The sequence below is a fragment of the Culex pipiens genome, chromosome 3, assembly GCF_016801865.2.
Source record: "Culex pipiens pallens isolate TS chromosome 3, TS_CPP_V2, whole genome shotgun sequence".
NCBI lineage: Eukaryota > Metazoa > Arthropoda > Insecta > Diptera > Culicidae > Culex > Culex pipiens.
In genome coordinates this window covers 136,380,818-136,398,052 of record NC_068939.1, presented here as the reverse complement: position 1 = coordinate 136,398,052, position 17,235 = coordinate 136,380,818, and the positions used below count along the sequence as shown (strand labels likewise).

Genomic DNA, 17,235 nt, shown 5'->3' with positions numbered 1-17,235 from the left:
AATTCAAGAAATCAAAATTTTCATGAAAATATGAAGCTAATCAACTGCAAATAATCTAAAATGCATTTTTCTGCATTGTTAATCATATTTAGCATGTTTCGACTGGTTTAAAAATATTTTAAATTTTTAGGAAATTCCGATGTACAGCACCGTAAAAGAAAATTTGGTGTCATAGGAATTTTATGTTAAATTGGACGCAAAAAATCGAATTTTTCATCGAAAAAAAAAAAGCAAAAATAGTTTTATATCCACTATTTCTTTTTACTCAACAGAAAACATTTCATTTTATGGGAAATAGCACATTTTAAAATTTCGAGTTTTTGCCTTCCTCACCTCAATGAGGAAAGGCTATAAAATCACTCGAAAAACGAATTTCTTACTTTGACCTCCTAGACCCAGCTTCATGTATACATATCGACTCAGAATCAAATTCTGAGCAAATGTCTGTGCGGGTGGTTGGATGTTGATCAAAATAATTGCACTCGATTATCTCGGAACTGGCTGAACCGATTTTGTCCGTTTTGGCATCATTAGATCCGCCTTGGGTTCCCCTAAGTCACTATCTATAAACGGTGATGTTTAGTTAAGTACTTCAAAAGTTATCTTTAAAAAACGATTTTGACTAAAGTCCGGATGATTTTTGTAAGAAAACCCGTCATGCTATACATTTTTAGAAAGGTATTGAAAAGACCTGTCCAATGAGTCCAAGACATTAAAGATCTGATAACCGTTATGGTCACTTAAGTGTTATTTACACACTTTTTTGAGGCCGGATCTCAAAAATGTTCATGAAAAAGTTGTCCGGATCTATCATATGATCCATCGTTGGATAGGTAATCAATAGACCTTTCCAACGAGTGCAAAACATTGAAGATCTGATAACGCTATCAAAAGTTATGAGCAGTTGTACTAAAACATAATTTTGACGGATCAAGAAAGGGTTGAAATTGCTACAGATCCAGCTGAGGCAGCTTTATGGAATTAGCCTCGTTATCCTAAGCTTTCTTCATATTATGGCTTTATGGCAGAAACGTAAGTAACGCTTTTCTTAGCATTTTGTTTGCATGTATTCAGGCGCAACTGAATACAAGCAGAAAGCTTTTTCAATTGATTTTAGCTGGATTTTAGGAGGAAGGCACCAATCACTGAGGTGGTTTAAATTAACGTTTTTTTTTGTAACTTTGCAGGATAATTATTCGGAGTGTAACAATGTTTTACAAAGTTGTAGAGCAGACAATTACAAAATTATGTATAAACATAAGGGGTTTCATTGTAACCAGTGTTGCAAATGAGTGATAGAAAAGCTATCAATAGATTATCTCTGCACCAAAAATATCTGAGAGTATAGCGACCGTCACTATAGCTTCCCGAGCAGACGGAAATAACTTGGGAAGGTCAGTTTTTGACATTGTGAGAAGATCGAAATATGTTATTGGGATGATCGGATTAGTTGTTAAAATAACAAAAATCAATAACAAAGATTTGTTCGAAGAATAACTTAAACTGTTATTATGTTGTTATTGCAATAACAAACCAATAACACAGAAGGAATCATGAAGGAATAACAAGATTTGTTATTTTGTGCGGAGAGGTGGAGCAGCATAATAACAAAAAATGTTATTGAACTGGTATGTCTCCATAACAAAAAAAGTTATTGTTTTGGTTTATTTGTAATTTGCAAATAAACCTGCAGTTGCCATAACTCCTCTGTACTAGTCAGGGCTGCAGAGTTGGGTACCTCCAAGCGACTTTGAATCCATACTTGAAGACAACTCCGACTCTGGATGCAGGATATGACGTCAACGACGACTTCAGCTCTCCAAAAATACCCGACTTCAGAGACTCCGACTCCAAGTAAAAGTTGCTGAAAATTTGCTGAATCCGATGCAGTCTCCGAGGTCTCACTCCAGCTCGAACTTCAACGTCAGCTCCGACTTCCTGGCTCTGTGAAAATAATAACAGTTTTTGTTATTCACACTTCAAAAATTCTCAATAAATAAATCAATTCCGTTAGGGCAGCGATTCTCAACCTTCTTCTAGGCTGGTACCCCCTACCATGTAAATCAAGTAGGCTCGGTACCCCCGTTGAGAATCGCTGCGTTAGGGAATATAACAAAATTAAAAAAAAAATTAACTCTCAAAAGTTAATTTTATCGGATTAATTTTAGCTTGAAACCCCATTTCATGGTGAAATAAATGACCCCGATGAAATTGGTCAAAATTATTTCATAGTTCTAGCCAATTTTAGTAAAATCCCTTAGGGGGTATATCAAATAATTAAAAAAAATTAACTTTCAAAATTACAACTTTTTAGAATAATTTTAGCTTAAGGACCCCATTTCATGGCCAAAATAATGACCCCGACGAAATTGGTCAAAATTATCCCAAAGTTCTAACCATTTTAAACAAAGTCCTTTAGGGGGTATATCAAATAATTAAAAAAAACAACTTTCAAAATTTCAACTTTTTAGAATAATTTTAGCTTAAGGACCCCATTTCATGACCAAAATAATGACCCCGACAAAATTGGTCAAAATTATCCCATAGTTGTAGCCAATTTTAGCAAAGTCCCTTAGGGGGTATATCAAATAATTAAAAAAATCAACTCTCAAAATTTCAACTTTTTAGAATAATTTTAGCTTAAGGACCCCATTTCATGGCCAAAATAATGACCCTGACGAAATTGGTCAAAATTTTCCCAAAGTTCTAACCATTTTAAACAAAGTCCTTTAGGGGGTATATCAAATAATTAAAAAAATCAACTTTCAAAATTTCAACTTTTTAGAATAATTTTAGCTTAAGGACCCCATTTCATGGCCAAAATAATGACCCTGGCGAAATTGGTCAAAATTATCCCATAGTTCTAACCATTTTAAACAAAGTCCTTTAGGGGGTATATCAAATAATTAAAAAAAACAACTTTCAAAATTTCAACTTTTTAGAATAATTTTAGCTTAAGGACCCCATTTCATGACCAAAATAATGACCCCGACAAAATTGGTCAAAATTATCCCATAGTTGTAGCCAATTTTAGCAAAGTCCCTTAGGGGGTATATCAAATAATTAAAAAAATCAACTCTCAAAATTTCAACTTTTTAGAATAATTTTAGCTTAAGGACCCCATTTCATGGCCAAAATAATGACCCTGACGAAATTGGTCAAAATTTTCCCAAAGTTCTAACCATTTTAAACAAAGTCCTTTAGGGGGTATATCAAATAATTAAAAAAATCAACTTTCAAAATTTCAACTTTTTAGAATAATTTTAGCTTAAGGACCCCATTTCATGGCCAAAATAATGACCCTGGCGAAATTGGTCAAAATTATCCCATAGTTCTAACCATTTTAAACAAAGTCCTTTAGGGGGTATATCAAATAATTAAAAAAATCAACTTTCAAAATTTCAACTTTTTAGAATAATTTTAGCTTAAGGACCCCATTTCATGGCCAAAATAATGACCCCGACGAAATTGGTCATAATTATCCCATAGTTCTAGCCAATTTTAGCAAATTCCCTTAGGGAGTATATCAAATAATTAAAAAAAGCTTCCAAAATTTCAACTTTTTAAAATAATTTTAGCTTAAGGACCCCATTTCATGGCCAAAATAATGACCCCGACGAAATTAGACAAAATTATCCCAAAGATCTAAACATATTTAACAAAAGAAAAAATAATAACAGATTGTGTTATGGACACTTAGAAACTTTTCCATTTGTGCGATTTATGGTAATTTTATTCCTAAGTCAGTATACCGAACGAATAACAAATTTTGTTATTAGGAGATTTTTTGAAATGTATAACATTTCCTCTTATTAGCGTGTTATTAAACATTTTCAATACAATATCACTTCAATACCAAATTTTGTTATTTTATCAGAAACTGTTATTATTTGTTCTTCTTTATGTTGAACTTCAGGATAAAATAATAACACTTTTTGTTATTTTAACAGGATTTGTTATTGAAATATTATTGATTTTGTTATTACCGTCTGCCCGGGTTGTGAGATCTCTTCTTGTGTATTGAGAGATTCGACAGAAACGTGCACGCATCCTGGTGGCGAGTAGAAGCACTACGCGACGATGTTCGGAATGACAGCGTGCTTGGAAATATTATTTTTTTTTGCAGTTTTTGATTTTTATTTCCTTCAAATATTTTTTAACGTCGATGAAAGTTATTGTAAAGTGTGGCAATCGCATAAACGAATCAAATGATGTATAAATCATAGGGGCTGAGTTAATTTTTCATGTTTTTTCCTCAAATTTATCAAAAAGATCTTTTGAAAAATTGATTTAAATAAGATTTATTTCATTGATAATGCTCTTTATGTGTGTATTACTGATAGAGCAAACTATTAGAGACATATTACAGCATAATTGCAATAATTTTCTCAAAAAATTGCCAGTTATTCGATTTTTTCCAAAAATATCCAAAAAATCCCCAAAATGCATTTTTAAGGTCAATATTTTGGTCAAACGGGAAGAAAAGTAAAGTTTAAACACTTTTACATAATATTTCATCACTACTTTTAACTTTTGCAACATTTAACTCAAGTTATCCAAAATATCGATCATCTTTTTAGAAAAATCGTTTAAATAAAATACCAGTCACAATTAATCACTACAAATCACCACGCATTATGATCGTTAGCGAAATTGCCACACTTTGCAATACCCCACTTTTCTGAAAATGCTTGATTTTTCATTATAAACGCGATTTTTCCCTAAAAACTGCTCAAACTGTATGGGGGCTGTCATTCCGAACACCGCTGGAACAACAGCGAACCTAGCGGAAAAAACGTCGTCGAATTCTTCAATTGTGATTCCCAGCGATGTCATTCTCTCTCTCTATCACTCCTCCTCTTTTCCTCGACTATGCGCTCTCACCGCTGAGTCTCTCAATCTCTATTGAGGTTTTGCAGCGCGCCTGTGTTTCAAATGTAGGTGGCGCCAAAATGAGGTTACTTGTCAAAAATCGTATTCCTTTCTGCTGGATTAAAGAACAAAATCGCTTATTTCTCATGGTTCCCTGCATCAATCTTAATGAAACTGGTTGCAAAAGACGAGAAAAAATTTTTGCTTTTAAATAATGAACATCAACTTTTGGGCGCGCAAAAATTTGTGACCTTTTTCTTTAAAAAACATGTTTTGGAACACGAAAAAATGAGTTTCCCCGTATATATCAATGAAATAAACAGTTATATAGTTGATAACAGATGTGTTAACGTATATTCAACAATTTTTATTAATTTTTGACAGACTGTCTTGCCAAATACTCCAAATTACTATCTTTTTCTAAATTTACAGTTTTCTCATAGAAAAATCAAACAAATATTGGAAAGTTGTACACCAAATTGTTGGAAATAATTTTTCTCATTCGAATCCGGCATAAGTTTTTTTTAAAATGTTGATTGTGAAGGAAAAAACACATTTTTTCAAAAAATCATAGGTTTACGCTATTTGTTTATAGGTGGCGACACGTGTCTTTTAGCTTTGCTGCAAATTCTCTATGAAAACTGCAATGAGAGAACGCGAGATGGCGATAAGGAGCCGACCACGCATGACGTCCCGTTAAACTGCGTTTGAGAAATTGGTTTTGTGGCGGCTTTTGTGGTTAAACGCTGTTGCGGTAGGGTGATCGTTGAAGCGGGAATGAGAGAGAAAAGGAAAATCTCAATCGCGAGTGGGTAAACACGAAAACGTGTTCGGCTGTGTTCGGCGCTGAGAGTTTCAATGAGGAGAGAAGAGCAGTTGTATTTGAGGCATGAATATTCAGGCGGGATAATTGTAGTTGCTGAGAGCTGATATTTTGATATTTTAACAACCCTGATTGTAACTTTCATTTGTTGCGATTCTTTAATATATCGTCTGTTGTGTGCTATCTTGTGACAACGACCATTTTGTCAAACAAACACTACAAGATGCTTTCATCCGATTTTGGAAATTCGCTTCCGTTTCCCGGATATCGCTAAACACACTTGTGACATAGACCATTTTATCATAAAAATGATTGTGCACACTTGTGACACGTCATACATGGTGTTGGAAAATGTGGATTTTTTTTAAAAAGTTCACAAATTTGTGTTGATACTTATTTTTTTAAAGCAATTCCATCTTTTGTTTTAGTAAATATACTGATTAAGTCGATTAAACCATTGATTTGAGCTTATTTTAGTTTGTATGGGAATTCTGTGCACACTTGGAGCCTAACATTTCAAAAGGGCACATAACTTTTGTATACAATTGTGTATCCCTTTCCCTCAAATGACAGTTTACATAAGGTGTGAAAGAGACACACTCTCGTCTACAAAAGTTATGTGCCCTAATGAAATGGCTAGCACGACTTGTGACATGCAGTACAATTTTACTTTCAAAACACACTTGTGACACGTGCTTTGGCGTCATCCATAAAGTATGTCACGCTCTAGGGGGGGGAAGGGGGGTCTAAGCAAGTGTGACATTGCATGTTGTAAGTATAGGAAAAGCGTGACAAAGGGGGGGGAGGGGGGGTAAATTTTGGCTGATTTTAGCGTGACGTACTTTATGGATGAAGCCTTTTCAGATTTTTGATTACGTAATTTACTGTATCTTTTAACTGGTGTAAATAGTTTGACTCCATCATTAATAATTTTGAAATTATTTACCATCAATATCGATTTTCTCGAAATGAACTAAATGGTCGTTGTCACAAGAAAGCACACAACAGACGATATATTGTTTTTAAAAAGTTACCTTTTTTGTTTCTCTTTGTTTTGTCGTTTGTGTCTGTCGCGGGTGGCCTTGAGCGGCCGTGATCGATCCAACCAACTTTTTGAAAACTTTTTTTTTACGTTAAATTGCGATAACTCGTGATGGTTGAAGCACAAAACCTTAACTATAAAAAAAATACCATGCAAAGTTTCAGAAACCACGAAATTTTTACATGAAATTTGATGTTATAGATGAATAAATGACCCTTCGGGTTATTTGCAGATTCGAAAAGAACATTAAATTTCCCAGAAAATTACATGTTTTACAGTTTACAGATAAGTTTTACAAATTACAGTTGAGTAAAAAGAAAAGGTAGAGGCAGAAAACTATTTTTGTATTTTTTCGTAATTTTTGGACATTCCCATTTCACACTGCAAATTATTGAAAACATGTTTTCGAATGTTAAATAATTAAAGGGATCGTACCACCCCTCCGAGATATAGAAAAATGTAGGACCAATAATAACCCTACAATAAAGTGTAACGCAAATCAAAGAGGGTTTGGGGCAACTTAAATCAATAAAAATGAATGAATACCATAACCTCTGTTTGTCTATAATTTACCGATAATAACATTGAATTGTGTTTCATCTTTCAGTTTAGAAAATACGTTAAACTGCTATTTGAAAAAGTTTAGTAAGGAAAATACAAATTTCGTTTTGTTTTTGTTTCTCCTCACTTAAAAAAATATTGCATAAATTATAAATTTTAATTTTAATTCATGTACAATCATTTGTAAACTACTTAGACACATTGAATATCGTTTACTTTTGCATTAGTTAGTCAATTTAAATATTTTTTTTTGATTTTCTTCTGAAAACAAAACCAGACGCATTTTGTGGTTGACCCTCAACATTGTATGATCAATAGCAGAGAAAAGCATACACCCGCCGCCAAAACGAGCGTCGTTGAGACCGTCTCGTGCACTGACTCTGTTTGTTCGATTACGTGATTTTGCTCTATCAATCACGGAAATACGGTACCTACCGTGCACATTCAGGGGTGGACCAATTGATTGGTTTGGTTCCTCCGCTGAAACGGGGGGGAAATCAATGGAAAACAAAGAAACAAAAGGAAAAACGGTTTGGTGACGACACCCCAAATCGATTACACCCTCGCCAACAAGTGACGCAATTTCGGATAAACAAATGGCTGATGATTACTTTTTTATTTCTCTTTCAGGTGAAGGATGCGTGGAGAAGCCACTTGCGACGTTGTGGCGAAATTACACCCAAAACAGCAAACCGGACGTGATGATGAAGCTGTGCCTGTGTCCTTCCGGCCTGAAGGCGACGACGCGGCAGCACGGCCTCACCGAGTACTGGTCCCACCGGATAACGTACTGCACCGCGCCAAAGAACTACCCGCGGGTCTTCTGTTGGATCTACCGGCACGAGGGCCGCAAGCTGAAGCACGAGTTCCGATGCCACGCCGTCATCTGCACCAAAGAGTCCGTCGCGCAGGACATTAGCACGGTGCTGAAGGTGGGTGATCCAAAAAAGACAAAAAGACAAAAAGACAAAAAGACAAAAAGACAAAAAGACAAAAAGACAAAAAGACAAAAAGACAAAAAGACAAAAAGACAAAAAGACAAAAAGACAAAAAGACAATAAGACAAAAAGACAAAAAGACAAAAAGACAAAAAGACAAAAAGTTTTAGATCCCCAATTTTCAACCAAATTCCATCTAATTCCCTCCCTCTCATTTTAGGAAAACCTCACCAAAGCCCTGCAGGAGTTCAAGCGGGACAAGCTGAACCGCCAGAACGCCCGGCTCAGCCTGGCCAACAGCGTGTACGACAACCCGAGCATGCCCCGCCGCAAGATCATGCTGAGCGTCGGCTCCAACAACTACCGGCCGCCGCTCGAGCGCTCCAAGTCCGCCCCCAAGCTGATGGCCATCGAGGAGATGATCGGCGAGGAGGAGGAGGACGACGAACGACCGGCTGTTACGGTTGCACCGACGCGCGTTGCGAAGCCCGAGGAGTTCCGGGCGTGCTGCCGCGAGGACGCGCTGTTCCCGTCGACAACGCTGGGCCGGCGGAGATGCCGCCGGGGGCACTCGATTCGGCGCGGCCGGTTACGGAACTCGTTCAAGTCGCCGAAGGCTGTGGAAGCGAAGGTACCGCTGAAGAACGAGAACGTGGTGCAGGACAGTCCGATGACCAAGTCGGTGGACTCGATACTGGATACGATCAAGCAGGAGGAGGAGGACGAAGGGGAGGTTGTTGCGGAAGGAGAGGGGGATGGGAAGGTTGGTCGGCACTCGGATTCGTCCGAGGATGATTTTGAGGCGTTCTTGCTCAACTACAATTACAATTCCAAAGAACCGCTGTCGACGGAGTTGATTTCGTACCTGGATACGAAGCTGAGTCCAAAGGTGGTGGCGAGTATGCACGATCTGAGCAATAGTCAGCGTTCGGAAGAGGGTGAACCTAGCAGAAGGTTGGAACCGTCGCGGTACGCGTTGAGTTTAGACGACCTGGATAATTACGAGGAGGATGAGCACGATCACGAAGACACCGAAGACGAGGTGTTCTTCAATCAGGATGAAGTGCTGGAAATGCTCCGCAGTGCAGCGGAGTCCGCCAACAACTTCATCGCCGGAGAAAAGTCCGACCTGATGAGTCTCCTCCAAGAAGCGCCCAGTGGCGAAGACGACACCGCTCCTCCATCGCTGCTCTGCGTAACGAACAAAATCAACGGCAACTCCGACAGCGACGAAGGTTCCATCTCCAGCGGGTGTGAAACGTCCAGTACAGTTACCACCAACACGGACGAATCCGCCGCAGTCCTCATCAAACCCTGTTCCGTCCTCGAACGGGTACGCTCGTTCGAGCAGCTCGCCGAACATCAGGTCATCCACGAACCGCTCGGCGAAAAGACCCCGCTCGGCAGCAAGCTGAACTCGGAGCAGCTCTTCAAGCGCAGCATCACATTCCCGGCGCCCGGCGTCAAAACGAGCTTCCTCCTCCCCGTAACGACCTCCACCATCGTCCACCACGAGGCCGAATCGCCAAACTCCACCCGACCAAACTCCTCCAACTCCGGTGGCGGTCCGTCGAGCCGTCGGCTCAAATCGACGGTGGCCGCCATCAACACCGAGCTCATCAACCACCTGCAGGCGATCGACTCCGACTCGGACCTCAGCGACGAGTCCGGCTACGTCGAGTTCCAGGAGCATCACGGCGCTGCGACCGCCAAGTCCGTCAAGGCTTGAACCACGTGGCGTGTTGATGTTCCAGTACGGTTCCGGGTACAAAAGATCTAGTGATTTAGCTTTACCACACTAATAAATTCACTAAATTGTTTCTTTTTTATGTTGTTGATTTTTGTTAGGCGCAGAAATGCTCGCATCACAGCAAAGAATTACTATTCTTAGGACACGAAAACACACAAACACACACAGAAAAATCAAGGAAAATATTGTTTAGCGTACTAACTATTAGCGATGAAAATGAGGACGTGAAAACACACAGACACACATACCAAATAATTTATTGTACTAACAGTATGGTTTAAATCGTTAGTCGTTAGGTTGCCTTAGTTAGACGAAACAAGATTATTTAAAAAACGGCAAATCTAGAGATCCTTGGAAGGGAGTTATGATATTTGTAGCATCCAAGTGACGAAAGTTTGCACATCACAATACAAACAAATGGACACAAGCGGGGGGTAAAGTTAATATATAAAAAGGAAACCAGAACTAGAATAACTCTTTGTAAAAGTCCGACAGGTACCTATCAAAACATACATAAATACTGTAATGTAAACTGTTGATGAATCTCCGTTGAAACAAACACACCGCGTTGCGCTCGTACAATTTGTTTTATAAAACAAAACAGAACAGAAAACCCTTACCCAAGCAAAAGAACCAAAACACCGATGTTGACAAAAATAATAGAAGTATAATCCGGAACAAAAGAAGAATTATATAAAAGTATAAGCATACAAAACAATCAGAAGGACTTAAATTTGTAAACTGTGAAATTATTCTAACAGAAGAGATGAATTATATACATACTTAGTGACACAGACACACATACACGCAAAACACGTGCATAAATAAATATAGACAGCTATATTTATTTGAAGATGATATTATTGAATGTTTCAAACCTTAAGAAAATCTTTGAAAATAAAAACTATTGGAAGAAATTGTCTTGTGTCTTTGTTTTATTGTCACATTCCCTTGAACAGAAATTGTGTTGACTTTTAAAACCCCGACTATCCAGATTTTTAAGCGAAGATGGCGTTGAGAATGGTACACGCAAGAAATGTCAAAATCACGCAGTGGTACCAACAACAACAACAGCCACACATTTTTTTCTAATGTTGGTACCACTGCACGTTTTTGACATTTGGGGCGTGCAACATTCGTAACGCCATCATCGCTTAAAAACCTGGATACATTCCTATTTTTGGGGAATATAAAAAAAAAACAAGTATTCTCTTGTAACTACAATTAGGATTGAACTCTGGCCTCCAAAAATAATGAAATTTTAATTTTAATGAGTTTGAAGTCATCGTTGTTTGCTTTTATATAGTTTCAAAATTGCGTTTTTAAAACAAACGCAGATTCCAAAAAATGTCCACGTGGTTTATGGATGGTCTTTAAGAATGTAACAGAAAAAATAGGCTTCGGGTTCAGACTGTTAATCATATTTAGCATTTTTGGGCTGAGATTCTGATAAGAAAACGATTTTATGTAATATATGGTTTGATAATAGTTTTTTCCTAATTTTAATTATAAAACATTTATAATTTCAAAAGCAACCATGCTTGATGATTTCATAGTTTAAAGTTGTAATAGAAAAAGTAAATCATTCCCTGTTCCTGAGCGGAACACCCGTGAAGAATATCGGGGTTGGGGATTTACAAAGCGGATTTATTAATGTAGAAACTTCACTCCGTTCTAAACGTCCGCTCCATGCCGCAATCCAATCTCAACTGCCGATTGACATCTACTCTCTCGCCCAATCAAACCGTTTTCCGCATGACGGGTTCATTCCGCTTCGAATTCCGCTTCGAAAATTGTTTCGAAATTTTCTAAACGGAATCTCCGGTTGGACTCAGTTTCGATTCCGTTTGAGCCATTTGGTACATTAGCGACACCTGCTGGTGTACGGCCGAACTTCGGTGACATTTCGCCGCGTTTCGCCGAAGCGGTTTTTCTTTTAATGTGTGAGTGTGACAAATGTCAAACATGTCAAAGTGTGTGCTAGAAAATTTGAAGAAGATGCTGCCTTTTCCTTGACCGGCGTGAACTTCATCTTGGACAGTTTGTCCTCGTCATCGGCGGTAGCCTTTTCGTCCGCTTACTGCCTTCGGTGGGTTTGGCCACGTTGGAGAAGCTGAAGCCCGTTCCGATCGTGGAACGTGTCGAGCCAAACCCCGAAGCTGAATGGTTTGGCTGCCGCCGGAGTCGGTGCCGCGGCCGTGTTTGCCCCCGAGGAAATCCTCTTCCAGAAGCACGCCAAGTACGTACTTTGTTCGCTTTTTGAAAATTTTGCCGGCCCGGCAGGCATCGCAAGATTCTACTATGTTGAAGTTGGACTGGATTAATCTGGAGTTTTCTTTCTTTTTTAGATTCACGAGAGCGTCCTTCGCCGTGAGTCGGCTTTCTTTTGCAGAACCAAGCCAACGACGTCACCCCGGAATTCGGACTCGCCGACTCGACGTAAGCGCGCTTTGTGCAGCAGCTGTGTCGGGACTTTCCGCGGGAGCGTGTACCGGTGTACCGGTTTCGGTCGAAGCGGTCAAAGCCAACTCCCAGTCACTGCTGCGGTCGTCCGTAATAGACACTGCCTGGGGCAGTCTGGTGGTGGAGATCGGCTACACGTTTACGGCCTCGCTCGAGGACTGCAGGAACCACATGCTGAAGGTTGGCGGCCGGAAGATATCAGCGCAGGATGTTGCTAAGATTATTTCGTCGCTGTCGGAGAGTCCTCCGGGTAGAGCAGTGGCGCTAGCACCACCGGTACACAAAGGTCAAGGTTCACGGTCCCGGAATCCAACGATGAAGAAGTTCCGATCGATACAGGGGAAACGGAGTGTACTTAATCGCAATCTATTATAAAGCAATATGTTCACTGTTAATCTTAAAAAATAAAAAAACAAAGGGGGAGCCGGGGTTGGGAAGCGTTTGATTTTACGATTAATTATATTTAAATCAAATAAAATCAGCTGTAAATGAAAATAAAGAGTTAAATAATTATTGTTGGTTGAATTTTGGTCCAACCACAACAAAAAAAGAAAACCTGAATGAAAAAAGAAGAAGAAGAAGCAGCTGTCAAAAGCAACCCGTCCATTCCGTTTCGATTCCGTTTAAATTCCGCTTGAACCGATTTGCGGCGAAAACTCAAACGGAACCGGTTGTTGCGTTTGAAACGGAATGCGGTTTAGAATCTAAAACGAACACTGTTTAGAATTCGAATCGAACTTTTTTCGCTCAAGCGGAATTCTAAACGGAATTCAAACGGAACGCGCTGAGTGGGCGCTCCTCCCCAATCAAACCGTTTTCCGCATGACGGGTTCATTCCGCTTCGAATTCCGCTTCGAAAATTGTTTCGAAATTTTCTAAACGGAATCTCCGGTTGGACTCAGTTTCGATTCCGTTTGAGCCATTTGGTACATTAGCGACACCTGCTGGTGTACGGCCGAACTTCGGTGACATTTCGCCGCGTTTCGCCGAAGCGGTTTTTCTTTTAATGTGTGAGTGTGACAAATGTCAAACATGTCAAAGTGTGTGCTAGAAAATTTGAAGAAGATGCTGCCTTTTCCTTGACCGGCGTGAACTTCATCTTGGACAGTTTGTCCTCGTCATCGGCGGTAGCCTTTTCGTCCGCTTACTGCCTTCGGTGGGTTTGGCCACGTTGGAGAAGCTGAAGCCCGTTCCGATCGTGGAACGTGTCGAGCCAAACCCCGAAGCTGAATGGTTTGGCTGCCGCCGGAGTCGGTGCCGCGGCCGTGTTTGCCCCCGAGGAAATCCTCTTCCAGAAGCACGCCAAGTACGTACTTTGTTCGCTTTTTGAAAATTTTGCCGGCCCGGCAGGCATCGCAAGATTCTACTATGTTGAAGTTGGACTGGATTAATCTGGAGTTTTCTTTCTTTTTTAGATTCACGAGAGCGTCCTTCGCCGTGAGTCGGCTTTCTTTTGCAGAACCAAGCCAACGACGTCACCCCGGAATTCGGACTCGCCGACTCGACGTAAGCGCGCTTTGTGCAGCAGCTGTGTCGGGACTTTCCGCGGGAGCGTGTACCGGTGTACCGGTTTCGGTCGAAGCGGTCAAAGCCAACTCCCAGTCACTGCTGCGGTCGTCCGTAATAGACACTGCCTGGGGCAGTCTGGTGGTGGAGATCGGCTACACGTTTACGGCCTCGCTCGAGGACTGCAGGAACCACATGCTGAAGGTTGGCGGCCGGAAGATATCAGCGCAGGATGTTGCTAAGATTATTTCGTCGCTGTCGGAGAGTCCTCCGGGTAGAGCAGTGGCGCTAGCACCACCGGTACACAAAGGTCAAGGTTCACGGTCCCGGAATCCAACGATGAAGAAGTTCCGATCGATACAGGGGAAACGGAGTGTACTTAATCGCAATCTATTATAAAGCAATATGTTCACTGTTAATCTTAAAAAATAAAAAAACAAAGGGGGAGCCGGGGTTGGGAAGCGTTTGATTTTACGATTAATTATATTTAAATCAAATAAAATCAGCTGTAAATGAAAATAAAGAGTTAAATAATTATTGTTGGTTGAATTTTGGTCCAACCACAACAAAAAAAGAAAACCTGAATGAAAAAAGAAGAAGAAGAAGCAGCTGTCAAAAGCAACCCGTCCATTCCGTTTCGATTCCGTTTAAATTCCGCTTGAACCGATTTGCGGCGAAAACTCAAACGGAACCGGTTGTTGCGTTTGAAACGGAATGCGGTTTAGAATCTAAAACGAACACTGTTTAGAATTCGAATCGAACTTTTTTCGCTCAAGCGGAATTCTAAACGGAATTCAAACGGAACGCGCTGAGTGGGAATTCGTTTGACAGATCTCTTCGCCTACACGCTGAACTTGCTTTACTCATTTTATGTGTAGGTTCTACACTTGGAATAACTCATAACTCTACATCTCTCTCCTTGTCCGATGAAAATAAACGAGAAAAAAAATAATCCCTCTGATTCAACATTTATTAACAAAGTCTTACATCCACATATAAATAAATACTTGTCTAACTTAATTTCCACAACTTTTAACACTTTAAATAACTAAAGATTGTTTAGTTCCAAAATAACCTAATACTCATGAAGCATCCTAACGGCAACTTTCAATTTAAATCGAATGCTATAATTATTAAAACTGCTGCCCCTCATCTTAACCCAAACTCTCTCACTCATTTTCAATTTGAAGCCACTCCAATACAGACCAAGCCACGTAGTCAAGTGATAATGCTTCCGCCTAGTAAGCGGTAGATCGGGGTTCAAATCCCGGCTCGGAACAATCTTGTCCCTTCTGGATTCGATTGCTTAGTAAAGAGAAGGTAGTGTATCATCACAAACTGGACCTTATCACGACACCTTAGGAAGACAACCTATGGAATGTTAACATTATCCTTTACATGATAACATTAAGTTAATTTATAATTTGCTTATTGAAATTTGATTATTGAACATCTCTTCCAAAATGCGTCTGTTGCAAGATTTTGTCACGAGTCAGAAACATAGTGAACCGTCGCGCTTCCGAAAAACTAAATAAAGCATTTCAACATTCTATCCGTCTTCCATAAATACAAGGCGTTACATAAGTGCAATATAATATCCCTTAAACAAGACAAAGAAACTTCTTTATCAATACTACCTACTCTCAAATGAGGAAATATCTCAGGAAATAACTGCATCACAGCTGAGCAAATTTTGGATACCATGAACTTCTATAATCTTGTGCCTGCATTGTTGATTGAATCTCTAAATCACAATACATCTGATTCTTCTGCATTTGACTAAAATGCTATCATAGTCATTCATCGGTAATCCAATCCAAGGTTTAGTATTTAGGGCACCACCAGCCAACGCTAGAAAAAAATAACCAATAAAAGAGTACAACGAAAGCGCAAACAGCTATTACAAGATAGCATATGCATATGCGCGCAGAACAACAACAAAAGCCTCCTGGTTTAATCAACACTTTTTTCGTCCTTCCATTTTCTGCCATTTCAAGCTGTCTACTCCTGCTCACGAGTCAACTCGACTTTTAAGACCTACTCCCTAAATACAGAGGGTCTTATCAATCATTCCTTTCGCTGACCGCATTCACCAACGCTCAATCTACATTATACTTGATGGGAACTTCTTCTGAGATACAATCAAAACTTCTCAACTTCACCTTCACATGCTGTCAACTGTCTTCTTCATGGTTTATCGAACTTACCGGATGCGCAGCTCTATGCTGACACATCATAGCATATAGGTGTTGGACGCTCCTTTCCCCTTCACGGGACAAGACAAAAATTAACATAAACCGTCCTCAGCCATTCCTCGAGAAGCCCCGCTCTTCAACTAAATTTGTCAATAACTTACACATTCATCCTCAACGGGCCTTATTTAAACTTTGTTTCACTACAAAGTCCTCCGTCTGTCAACGCAAGTTTCAGAGACCTAATCAGCGGATACTTTCTTCAGCCTCTCCACGTGCAACTTTCAAAGCTGCAAACAATTCATCAACATACGTACTGCATCTTTTTCACTGTCTGTCCCTTCGGCCTTCAACCGATCTCGTTCCTGTCTGGCTAAAATGACCGGACCACTCCTTCTTTGACTTGGCGCTTCGGGCTTCAACCGGTCCCGCTCTTTTGTTTTGGGTGGCGCTTCGGGCTTCAACCGGTCCCGCTCTTTTGTTCAAGTGGCGCTTCAAGCTTCAACCGGTCCCGCTCTTTTGTTTACTCTCAAACAGCAAAATAAACATCAACAAAACAAATCAATCGGCCTCTCCACTCTTATCCTTTTGCGCCTTTGCCATGTTTTCCTCCTCACCAGGATCAAAACATATCCTAGGTCATCCACTAACTTACCAATCGCAAAAGCAAAAAAAAAATCACCAGAACAAACTAATTGATCGTACCGGCTGCGCCAATTGTAGAAACTTCACTTCGTTCTAAACGTCCGTTCCATGCCGCAATCCAATCTCAACTGCCGATTGACATCTACTCTCTCGTTCCTCTTCGTTCGTTCGTTTGACAGATCTCTTCGCCTACACGCTGAACTTGCGTTACTCATTTTATGTGTAGGTTCTACACTTGGAATAACTCATAACTCTACAATTAACAGTTTATTAATCAACTTAATGTTAACATGTCAAAGTTAATGTTAACATTCCATAGCTTGTTCTCCTAAGGTGGCTTATCCAGTTTATGACGATACACTACCTTCCCTTTACTACGCAATCGAATCCAGAAGGAAATAGATAACCAATTGTGTTGGTCCGAGCCGGTGATACCACTGGGC

General features: G+C 39.9%; 1 protein-coding gene and 2 long non-coding RNA genes across 3 annotated transcripts in view; all 3 read left to right on the top strand.

The window, feature by feature from the left end:
• LOC120413750 (uncharacterized) overlaps positions 1-10,904 on the top strand; it is a 154,221-nt gene extending 143,317 nt beyond the window's left edge. Inside the window, exons 4-5 of the mRNA XM_039574682.2 lie at positions 7,929-8,230; positions 8,457-10,904. Of these exons, the coding sequence (XP_039430616.1) occupies positions 7,929-8,230; positions 8,457-9,965 (1,811 nt within the window). The 3' untranslated portion in view covers positions 9,966-10,904. The remainder of the gene's footprint in view (positions 1-7,928; positions 8,231-8,456) is intronic.
• An 822-nt stretch (positions 10,905-11,726) lies between these two features.
• LOC120413808 (uncharacterized) lies at positions 11,727-12,814 on the top strand. Its single transcript, XR_005604980.2, has 2 exons — positions 11,727-12,225; positions 12,335-12,814. It is a non-coding gene; the product is annotated as an uncharacterized LOC120413808 (long non-coding RNA).
• Positions 12,815-13,247: 433 nt separating this feature from the next.
• On the top strand, positions 13,248-14,344 carry LOC128093319 (uncharacterized). The gene is made up of 2 exons (XR_008212403.1): positions 13,248-13,755; positions 13,865-14,344. It is a non-coding gene; the product is annotated as an uncharacterized LOC128093319 (long non-coding RNA).
• The last annotated feature ends 2,891 nt before the right edge of the window (positions 14,345-17,235 follow it).